General features: G+C 31.0%; 1 protein-coding gene across 1 annotated transcript; it reads right to left on the bottom strand.

Moving 5' to 3' along the window:
- Positions 1–3,854: 3,854 nt before the first annotated feature.
- LOC134254411 (uncharacterized) lies at positions 3,855–4,526 on the bottom strand. The gene is made up of 2 exons (XM_062736938.1): positions 4,482–4,526; positions 3,855–4,217 (listed from the first exon to the last, which is right to left on the bottom strand). Exon 2 carries the CDS (start codon positions 4,200–4,202, stop codon positions 3,882–3,884), a length of 321 nt encoding a protein of 106 aa, XP_062592922.1. The 5' UTR covers positions 4,203–4,217; positions 4,482–4,526; the 3' UTR covers positions 3,855–3,881.
- Between the last annotated feature and the right edge of the window lie 8,052 nt (positions 4,527–12,578).

The following is a 12,578-nucleotide window of genomic DNA, read 5'->3' as shown; positions in this document are numbered from 1 at the left end:
ATACACAATAAAGAATAGCCATTACACAATCCTACAGTACTGGTTACTAAATTTAACCCTTGCGTTAAAGGACTGAAAAAAACGTATTCTGAAATATTAGAACACCATTTTTAGAAATCCAGAAATGCAAAACTTTATGTCCGTGGCCCCTGATGAGGCTTCTTAAAAGCTCTACAACTACTTGCATAATTCAAATCAGACCTGGGGTAATGGTAATGTGTAATGGTAATGCATTGTAATCATTAATTTTTTTCAAATTAATGGAGTGTAATGTGTAATGGATCCATCTTTCAATTATAAGTAATTGTGATGTAATGCATTATTTAAAAAAAAATGTCAGTAATGACCAATTACTTTTCAATTACATTTCAATTACATTATGTATATTAGTCTCTTTTTATTTTTGAATCTGAAACAAATAAATATCATTGACAGGTTATTTTTTTACGTATTATGTTAAGAGTTTTTAAATTAAAATCCTATATCCTTCAATTTATTTATATTATTTATTGGTAACTGATAGACAAACTAAATAATTCTTTTAATAGAAAACTTCTTGACAAGACAATTATAAAATCAATTGAAGAGAACCAGAGAAAGATATTAAAAGAAATCATCAGGATTTAAATAAAGATACAAAAAAGTGACATGTATACATGTAACGAGACTTCCAGTGAAATCAAGATACAAATTATATTTTTCTACTTTTTTCCCCTTTTCATTCTGGTAAAATGGACTTGGTAATTTAAAACATGATACCAGTATAATTTATTGTAGACACAAAGAGAAACTTAGGCCAAATATAAATAGACTGATATACTGTCCATCATTCATTTTTGGTAGCTTAAGGCCTCAAAATTCATCCTGTATTTCGGTACTTGTACGAGGGCCGTTCCAAAATTACGCGGACTTGTTGCACAGAAAAAAATATTTGACGACATAATCGGGCAAAATTTTACACATAATATAAAAGAATCTTTACTTATATGGTCTTCAAAATTTCATATCAAAATGTTGTAAATTGGTATCAATTTTGAGTGATTTTTCAGGATGTATCATTAAGTAACGGCGCAGCAAAATCTTCGATGTCACAGGCATTATAAAAAATATGTGATTGAGCTTTCATTTTCTCAATATTTTCCCAAGAGTACCTGTATAGTTTGAGTTACCTTATCTACTTAACATCCAAACACCATTTCCTGTCAATTGCAAGCTTAAAATCTATTAAACAAGTAAAGAATATTCTTTTTTTGTTTTGAAACGAAAAACTACGGGATGAGATATAGCGTGATACTGGTGGCTCCCAATCACGTTCTTTACAGTCCAGATAGAGTTAACTTTTCGTCTATAATCTTCTTCCTGTCCTACCGTATATCCTTTTTACGGAGGTCTAACGGTTTAAAATTTCAATTTGCTATTTGTGGACGAATGTCACGAATAGCCTAGTTTACTACATGTTTTATTATGCATATTTTGGATCTATGTTGCCGATATCTCGAGCATTACACATAATTTAACAAAAGTGCGGTGCGCCGTCAATTCAGGAGACGTCATTTTCACAGTCGTTTTCACGGGAATCGCATCAGAGAAAAATCACTATATTTCTGTTAGTACTTCAAATATTTCGTCAGAAATCTAAATACACAATAATTGAACAATTTAAAGGTACATTTGAGAAAATTGTTGAAAAATATCGCGAATTTTAGAAATTCAATGAGTTCAATTTTTGATTCCGCATGCTTTTGCTTAAAATTTTTTGTTGTGCGCCGTACCTCTCCATCAGCGATATCAATATATCGATAATTTTAGTAGAATTTTTTTAAAATACAGAAATTTTCCCCAAAATTTATTGGAATCTTTAAGATACATATTTCTGTGAAAATTCATATCTATATGACGTCTGTAAGAGTAAATAATAGCACAGTCCGCGTAATTTTTGAACGGCCCTCGTAATTATCAACTTTGCTTGTGTTTGATTTATAGCTTCATTGATTATACCTGTTCAGCTAATTAGAAGTGCTAATTAATTAATGAAGTTTTTAATACATTCTCATATTGTATCTTTTTACATTTATAGCATTATCTGTTAATTAAATATAAGTTTACATAAACATAAAGTAGGAGATATATAGCAGAAAATGTTAATTAATAAATCATTTATAAAATGAAAAAAAACAACGGAGATAACATCAGATATTGAACAAAACAACAATATTGAAAGTGTTCAGATCCACTTTCTTTGTCAACTGTAAATTGGATTGGTAAACTACATGAACATGATACATGAATCCAAAATCCAACTACTGCTATGATTTATAGATCTGAGGGAAAGCATATTAATCAAGCAAAGAGTGTGAAAGTTAATTTATAGATATAAATTGTGTGGTCATACTTTTTGTGTGTTTCTCTTATAAAATGTAATGTGTAATGTAATTTATTACTTTAACAAAGTAATTGTAATTTAATTAATTACTTTACTGAATGAGAATAATGTTAATTGTAATTGTAATGATAAAAATTCCAAAGTAATTGTAATTTAATGCATTGCATTTCAAAGTATTTGACCCCAGGTCTGATTCAAATCATATATTAATCTGCTCTATGCAAAAAACATATCTACTAGAAGTGTGGTTTGGAGTGTCGGGTCCTAATAAATATCTTACAGGTTTTGGATCCACTTCTATTTTTTATTGTACATAAAAGACATTCCTTTAAATGTAAACAATTCAAATATTGATATGTTTGCTGATGATGTTACTTTGTACTCTAATAATCATAATGCAAGATGTTTAGAAAATACACTAAATTCAGCTCTTTGTGAAATTGAGAAATGGTGTGCTCAAATTCAAATGGCATTAAATGTAAAAAAATAAAATGTATGTAAATGGGAACACAGAAAAGAAAATCAAAACCAGAAAATCCAAATTTACAACTTTATGCCTCAGACAAAACATGTGAAATGGTTGAAACTCAAAAAATTCTTGGTGTACAAATTGATGATAAGTTACAGTATGCGAATTATATTGATTCGGTTTGTAAAAGTTTAAATTGTTATTTACTCTTCGAAGGATTAAGAAATGCATCCCTCTTCATACCAGAAAACTATATTACAATGCTTATATTTTACCATCTATTAACTATAAATAATTGTTTGAATGTTTGGGGTAATGCTCCCAAGCAGGACATGGACAGACTATTTAAATTACGAAAAGGGCAGCAAGGATTATTCTTGACCCAAGTCCTGATTCTTCATCTAAACCACTATTTTATTATTATTATTATTATTAATTATCATTATTATTAACACCCTGCAAAGGTGATCCTGAAAGATTGATTGAAAAGGCAACAATTACATGTAGTTATAAATATAAATAACTTGTGTCAGGGCAAACAAATCTGTTCAGCATTATAAAATGGTAAGAAATGAAGATCTCTGACTCGAAAGATTATACCATAAATAAACTCTTCAAATGAATAATCTATGTCTTAAAAACGCCCAAACGTAAGAAAAAAAAATTCCATTCAAAATGGTTTCCCCAGCTAATCCGGAAATATTAAAACAATGATGCTCTCTTTCAATATTTGTACTGTGGTTTCATCAATTTTCGTGGATTTTATAAAAAGGACGTTTTCGAGGATACGTACTTTCGAGGACAAAAGATTTGCTTATTCAAATAAATAGCAAATTTCTTAATTCAATGAACATTTAAATTCGTGGATCTGCTCAATAATTAAATCCTTGAAAATTGGTGTTCAACGAATATTAATGAAACCACAGTATTATGCTTGAGTAAAGGATCTAATATGAATCAATGAAAGAAATCCAACAGTTTTAGAAAAAAGGATGCCTCGGACTATGGTTTGCACAAGAATATACATCTTTACTTCTTTTTTAGTGAACAGTAATCAGCAGGTGTCTCTCGATCATCATAATCAATATCTTCAGCAGCAGAGACATCGGGTTCCTTATATCTTATCCCTGTGTTGAGATTACTGTAGTCAGTCTCCTCCATTGCACTGCTTATGTTTCCATGGGTGTGGTCGTAAGTTTCATCAATGTCGGAATCCTCTTCCTTGTCATGCAGATGATTGTATACGTCATCATTTACGTCATAACTTTTCATCATCGAACTTTTATTTCCATGAAAGGTGCGCGTGTTTTGTGTTACTGAGAAATCATTGGAATTAGCACACTTTGGCATATTTTCAAACTTTCTCTGGAATTAAAAAAATGTTAAATAAAATAGCGTACGTTTGTTTTATTTCATTTATTTTCTGACCAGTTAAACTACGTTTTACGGGATATTTTGCTATGTACGTGAACCTATCACGCCAAAAATTGTCTCATTCATCATATTAGAATCTTTTACAATTATTTCAAGATTATTATATTGTCAAATAGCAGGAAAAGGATGTTTTCAAAAAATATAAAATTGTTACTATATGATTAACATTTATTTAATATTTTATATATTTCTCACCTCACATTGCACGGTAGAAATATTCTGATCTGCATCTCTTTCAGCTTCATAGACGATATTTTAAAAACTGCAGCCTTCGGGTATTGCCTTATCAAAGTAATAAAAATTGTAATTTAATTTCAGACATCATTTCCAGTAAAACGTATCAAAATAAATGCTTATTCACAGAAAGATACTTTGTTGTAATCATTTTTGAAGCCAGAAGTCTTTTTCAAGGCTGTAGCTCTACTGGTTTATACTGATACAAAGGGAGAGAAAATAAGCAGCTGGGACTTGACACTATACAACAACAGTAAATAAAATAATTATCCTTGATTTGCAATACGACTACAACTGTAGAAGTAGTTTTAAATAAAATTTTACAGAATTAACAATAATTATTATAGTTACCATGGCAACATCAATCAACAAAATTAAAACAAAACAAAAAGACAATTATGATCTCGATGTAGTCTACAAACTGTACCTGCATGCCACAGTTCACTTTTAGCAGACTAAAACTGTATTTAGAGTAGCATTTTAGTATTTCACAGAAATTTTATTTTTAGTAACAATGGCAACACTGTTCATCGAAATCATAAACCGATACACATTATTATGTATCTAGGTGTAGTTTACTTGTGAGCCAAGTTATATAAAATCATATCAAAACTTTAGGAGGAGTAGCATTTTGAACGTATTTCACAGAAATTTCTATTTTTAGTAACCACTGCAACACCGTTCATTGCAATCAATAACCGATAAAACCAGAATTATGTATCTGACATAGTTTACTTAACTTGTGTGTCAAGATATATTGAAATCAAATCAAAACTAGGAGGACTAGCATTTTTTTTTAAATGTTAACGAATGGACAGACAGCTGGGCACAGACAGACAGTTAGACGGACAGACGACGTACGCATTCTTATCGCATCCGCACTTAGGTCTCTGACCAGCAGAGTTAATTGAATAAGTTTTATACTTTTTCCAGTCTTATGTTTCTCGTTTCTTTATATTGTAGATGATTATTCCAAGAACACTAAGGACAATGCCTAACATAAGGCCTCCAATAACAGCTCCAACCATCAAACCGACCACTCTATATTGTGCAAGGATAACAATAATTTACTAATATTTTGATTAGCTCTTTCAAATCATTCCAAAGCACGTATTTCTAGTGTTTAACACCATTTGTTTATAAATAAATTTAATTCCTAGGAATGTTTGATCAGAAGCTATAATAAATTTCTAAACAAGGAAACACCAAAAATTTTTCATAACGTTTTTTCGTTGGTGCTGAATTCAGTTAGATCACGAATTCCATTAAAATCTTTCGCTATCATCTGAACATCTTCCAAAAAAATTTAATACTCAGCACACGCTCTGAGAACATTTAATTTTCAACCGAGTCAGGCAGAAACTTTATATAGCATAGATTTAAAAACTATGAATGATGAGTTAATTTATGGAACTGTTGTTTAATATAACATTTTCCTGCGTCGAAATTTTGCATTAGTTTTGGAACGACCGTTCTAGCTGCAGTTTAATCCTCACCCCTTTACATGTATGTAAACCTCATAACATTTATCTCTTAACCAACGAAATAGATCACATACTGTATTTTTGAACAAATTCTCGCACATTTATACTTCCATTTCAAATTTTGATTAAAATAAAATAATTTTAAAAAATCATCATAGAATACTCATAGATGTTCGAGGATGTGTTTTGAATAAATGTCTTTCTTTTATACATGTAGTACACTACTTTATCAAATTGACAAAAATTTACTCATAAATAAAACCAAAGTTTTCTGAAATATTTTTACAAACATAAAAAAAGGAACAAAAAATAATGAATGCACATGTATTTCTACATGCATTTGCATTTATCTTTTTAACTCCAGGGACTGAAATATAATACTGAAATAAATTACAGAAAATTTTTATACCTTTAAGTCCCATGGCACGACCTTCGAATTCTCCATTTTCAGAGTGCACTATAAGCAATTATATATTTATTGAAAATGATCTTTGAGACAAAAAAGGAAAGTTAAGTTGAGGTTTTATCAAAGAAATATATCACTTATGAAGAGTCTACCAATGTGGAATGCTTTTTTTTTTTTTTTATCTAAACACCTTTTTGACTGCATTTCATATACAGATTTTTTAGTGATTATCAACATTTCATTTCCGACATTTTTTGGTTTTCATTTCCGACATTTTTTTGGTTCCATTTCCGAAATTTTTCAAAATAGTACCTATATTAACAGATTTGAAGACCTATGAAAAATTTAAAGGACTACAAATCATTGATAAATCATTGAAATCCAATTTCTAAGTTTTAATAAATTTATCAATGAAACGACCATGAAAATGGAAAATGCAGGCAACTACCTAAATTAAAGGTCGAGTGATTGACTCAATGTTTACTCTGGGCAGATGTAAAGAATAAAAAAAATAAAGTTCTGTGTGGAGCAATATGAAAAATGTGTTATCAACCGGAGCTTTTAAAACTCGATTAGAGTACACCAAGTGTTCTGGACATAAGTTTGTTGCTGTCACTGACATTTATTTTAAAAGTGCTAATTTAATGTGAAAAAGTTGTATGCACAAACTCTTTTACCTAGACTTAGTGCTACATCTATGCATATAATTATTTATAATCAATTAGATTTTAAATATACATTTATAATCAATATTTTGCAATAAATACTTTTAAAATTTCATTTTCATTGACTAGGAAGACATTAAATCGCTGTGCAGGTAAAATTCCGGAAATGAAAACAAAATTATGTCGGAAATGAAATAAAATTTTGTCGGAAATGAAATAAAAAAATATCGGAAATGCTATGCAGATTTCCGGAAATGAAATGCAGCGATCTTTTTAATAAGCAGAAAAATATATTCGAAGTTTTGAAAGATTTTTAGTTGTTTTACATGTTTAGCAATTGTTCCTAACACAACGTAACAAAGGTATTTTGAAATTCATGAGGTATTCATGTCTATAAACTATCAAATCTATGAAAATATCATTATTATTTTTTGCTTACACTTCGTTAAGAAATCATTCAATATGCAAAACTTTTTATTTAAATTTGATTTATACAAATTAGTATAAACTTACACAAACATTTAAAATCATTATACGGTTTATATCCAGGCCCACAGACACATGTGTTCTTCTGACAAATAGAACCAAATACCATGGGACACTGCTCATTTAGTTTGCATGTTCTATTCAATGTCAAATTCCCTTTTAAGTAAGAAAAAGAATACATTGTATGTTCTAACTTGCAAAAAAAAACACGTTTCTTCCCTTAGAGTTCGCCATCACTTGAAGTGTTTAAAACTCCGTGAAATACACCTAAAGAGGCAATCATAGGAACTTTTATCTTGGTATTGACTTTTGAACAGTTATGTTAATAGCTTTCATATTTCGTACGTATATTCATTGATAAAAGTTCTCTTTCTGTGGGTAATAACACTTTTTATCTCTTGATTTAGCACTGGAGTTTAACTTTTATTGCAAAACTTTATCTTTTGCCATAAACTGCTAAATTGTGGGTTCCAATTTCACAAACACATATTGATTCAGTTACAATGGAGCATTAAAATCTATACTTTGTCTTTGTTTTATTTTTGCGTAATGCCCAGCGAGTGCTTAAGATATGATTAAAAATGCAATGTCAAGCCAGACAATTTGCCCTAATTAATTCATTGTAAATGAAGTACATGTAATCTGCATTTCGATTAATAAGACTGAAATTTGGTAAGATCTACAGGGATTAATATTTCTCATTTTTAGTAAATCTTATTGTGGCTCAAAAGTTGCAGGCACAAAACTTTTTGAATCGTAACTATGTCGGGAAATTTTCTGTGTGGAGGAAAAGCCAAAGTACAACAACTCATGGAAAACCCTGAGTGTAAAAAAATATAAAAAACTGTTTTGTTGATCATGTTGATTATTATTCCGAAAAATTCCCTTCTTTTTAAATAACAAATATTACATGCTTTTTACTATTTACTATTTACCCTGCAAACATTCGTTCCCTAATCCGTATATGCAGGATTGCACACACAGACACCGATCTGTCCTTTCAAGGAACATGTCTTGGTTTCATCTTCGCACTTTTTAATTGATGTAACATAAGTCGTTTGAGTCGTCTACTGCTAACAAGAAAATGACAATTAGGCTCAAGGACCTAAACAGTCTTATTTATAGTTTCTGAACCACATGCAGTTTATTCAGGTTCACCTTTGTCAAAATCTGATCTGCAAATAATTTTCAAATTTCTTCTAGTTGTATACGAAGAAGTACAGCTTGTGTTGATTATCGTCAAATTCTCACTTAAACCATTGAATCTAAGTGTAAATGAATTCAGCTGATAGTGGAGTGTGTAATAAGATTGGTGATAATGACTCCATGCCTCATTTTCTATGTTGCTGATTTTTACTTGACATTTTTTAGGAACAATCGCCGGTTTCTGTAAGAGCAAGAGAAAAAAAGTAATCTACATGCAATTTCAAAACATAAATCAGTAAAAATAAATAATTCTTTTTTAAAGTTTGACATAGTTTCTTATGATTGATATTGACTGTTTTTGCGCAACATGATAAACAATCACGACATTTTCTCATTATTTATATCTTTTTAAGTAAATAAAAATTAATCGACTGATTTCCTAACCTAAAATAACCATGATAACATGGTTAAAATCTTTGACTTGTTAAATTTTGTGCAAGCCTCCCTTTCGTTATCTTTACATTTTAAAAGAAACTAGCTTCTAAATAATTATTGAGCAACTTTTAAATTAATTTGACCTTTCTGGCATATATTAATCTACATAAAATGAGTTTTAACTTTAAATTTCTTTCATTTATCTTTATGAGGGTTGTCCGGTAAAATCGTGGAAAATTTGTCTAGATGAAAAATAACTATTACTTTGCTTTAAAATGTTCACTATAGCTACTCTTTAGTAGAAATTTTATCAATAAATCTAGCAGATTTCGAATGAAGAATTTTTTTTAATAAACACTAATGAGATAAGACATTGTTTTGTATTGTCTATTGATAACGTGTCTAAAGCAGCGTCAAGGTTTTCTTTGCTAAAATAAGTATTATCGATGGTCACGCTACAGCTGTAGAGTTTCCCTTTATTCTCCCATATACAGTTTATGAACTACATTTGCACAAAATCTGATGGTATAGGACTAGTAAGTTATGGACAAGATTGTCATTATCAATTAACGAAGTATGCCACTTAACAAAGTTGGTCTACAGTTACAGCGTCTTTCGTTATTGATGGTATTTAATTGTTTGTACATATGTTTTTTTTTCTACCCAGGGACTCGATCAAAAAGATACGCTTAGAATACTCAAATTTAGCTTGTATACTAAAGGTCAAGTGATTCTTTTATTTTTTTTTCTTCTGTAGTCATTTAAAGTCTTTAAGGATTTCATTTTTATTTCGAAATGAAATTAAACTGCTATCCAGTGCGCCGCAACGTCGTCAAATGTCGCCACTTTTTTATGTTGTGTTGACTGCTTACTCATTTCAGATGGTAGGGAAACCGTCAAAAGTTAAGCTTGATATTGTTTAAATGACAACATAATTCATTGTGAATAAACATTTTATAAATGTTTACATAATTATGCCTATGAAATACTTCTGTTTGAATGTGTGTCTACTCGCCTATTTGCTGATGAAACCTACACTTTTTAATTGTTAATTCCGACCGTCCGTCTGTTACGCTTTGGGGTATCCATCTCTTATCCGCAACTCCTCTCATACCCCTTCAAATAAAATTTGATGAAACTTTCACAGAATCTTGATATTACATATTGTCATTGTGCACCTCTTATTTTACGTAAAATTTGATCCGACACATATTTTGGGTTTCACGGCCACAGCAAAACATGGACTTTGCCATTATAACTATATGGAAGAGGGGGGGGGTATCATTTAGTTAGCTCATCGCTCACATAACCTCTAATTTTTTTTAAATTTCAGGTTCACTAGGATACATAGTACACATGAATGGAGGTAACTATTTTGTTTAATTGGAAAAACGTAGTGATATCAGGCACGTAGCAACCAGGGGGCCAGATGGGCCCACCCACCCCCCCCCTCCCCTTCGAAATAGGATTTTCGAGTTTGGGCAATTCTTAATTAAGGAAAACCATGTACACATTTAAATATTATAAAAAAGCTTTTTGTCTACATTTTGATAATAAACGATTTTAGAAAAGAATGGACGTACATATATTTCCTATTAACATTTATCCTGTGACCCAAGATCCATTTCCGGGTATATGTCAAATTCAGGACGGCGACACAGATATAGATGTTGCTTCATATTTTTTAAATAGCAACAAGGCATTGCTTTTATAAAATGTTCTGTGTCTTATAACCATGTATACGAATCGAATCTATTTCTATTACTTTCTATTTTGGATTCACAAGGAGCACACGGCGGGTGTGACTCATCAGCAAGGGATGCTCACTCCATCCATGGCACCTGATCCCACCTCTGATGTTTGGGGGTCTAGTGTTTGCTCTGCTCAAATTTTATATTGTTTTATGGATTTTGAGACTGATTTACTCTAGTTATTTCCATATTCTTATCCTTTAAGAATGGGGAAAGGATCCAAAATAGAGAGATTCGTCGGTTGATTCTTTTAGCTAAGACCGCTTTTTTTTTATTAAAACTCTTTGTCCAGGATATTACCAGACAACCCTTACACAATAACTGTACAGCATATCAATTAAACTACCTGCTTCAAACCATAATTTTGCCTCTGCTAATGTAAACCAGCACGGTCTTCCTCTAAATACAAAATGAAAGGGCGTCTCCAGGCAAACTTCACTAAAAAGAAACAATCATTCTATAATATCACCCTAATTTTTTCAGTCTACATATTAAAAAGCGATGAAGAATTAAATTTGTATGTCTTGATTTTTTCCAAGAAGGGAAACAACATCATTAAGCATTCAAAAATTGTATCGAAGTGCAAGGTCGATATGTTTTTCATTCATATTGAAACCCACTTCTAATTAATGCCCCGTTCACACAGAGAGTCTAACTCGCAGTTATTTTATGCAAAGTAAACTAATGCGAATCAAACTGATGCGAATTATGCCCTGTTCACATGGAGAGTTTAATTCGACTTAAACGTAAAGTAACTGTGAATAAGCTTCGCTTAGCGTTCACACGGAGAATTTAATGCGAATTAGTTTAATTCATGCCCTTTTCACACAGAGTGTTTAATTCGCAGTAGATTAATGCGAAGTAAACCAATTCGAATCAAACTAATGCAAGTTAAATTGCGTCCACACGACAGCTATTGCGAAGTAAACTAATGCGAATTAAAATTTTACATCTGCAGCCCGGCGTCAGCACGGCTATTATGACGTCATTTGCAAATCACGTAACCTTCTGCAGAAGCAGATCCATTTGACATAATGTCACAGTGTCTTTACACACATTTTATTGATAAACAAAATTTCCCTTGGTTTTTTACTCAAAACATAGCACAAGTACCCATAGCTGACCATCAACAAGTTGTATTTTACTAAAATTTGCCATTACGCATGCGTCAGAATTTAATTTGAATTAGCTTCGCTTAGCGTTCACACGGAGCTAATTCGAATCAATTTAATGCGCAGTAAACTTATTCGTATTAAACTAATTCGCATGAAATTTTCCGTGTGAACGCTAAGTGAAGCTAATTCGCAGTATTTTTACGTTTAAGTTGAATTAAACTCTCCGTGTGAACAGGGCATTAAATTAGTTTACTGCGCATTTAATTACTTCGCATTAGCTCCGTGTGAACGCTTAGCGAAGCTTATTCGAATTAAATTTTGAGGCATGCGTAATGGCAAATATACTGGAACAGTTAACGAGAAGGCTTCATCTCCTTTATTCAGTACTGATGCAGTAAAAGACTGTAAATTACATAAAAAGTTATTAGAAATTGCATACAAAATGACTGACATAGAATGTAGACTATATTATGTAATATTTATGACCGAACCGAGTTTCCATACTTTTAACAGCAATCTACTTCTAAACAATAAACAAAAGAAAGTAGTGATATCTTGGCAAGAAATCAT

Source organism: Saccostrea cucullata, unplaced genomic scaffold (genome assembly GCF_032062105.1).
Source record: "Saccostrea cucullata isolate Sc308-1 unplaced genomic scaffold, CSIRO_AGI_Scuc_v1 ctg13380, whole genome shotgun sequence".
NCBI classification, from domain to species: domain Eukaryota; kingdom Metazoa; phylum Mollusca; class Bivalvia; order Ostreida; family Ostreidae; genus Saccostrea; species Saccostrea cuccullata.
Note: the sequence above shows the minus strand (reverse complement) of the source record. Positions and strands in the feature narration are given on the sequence as shown.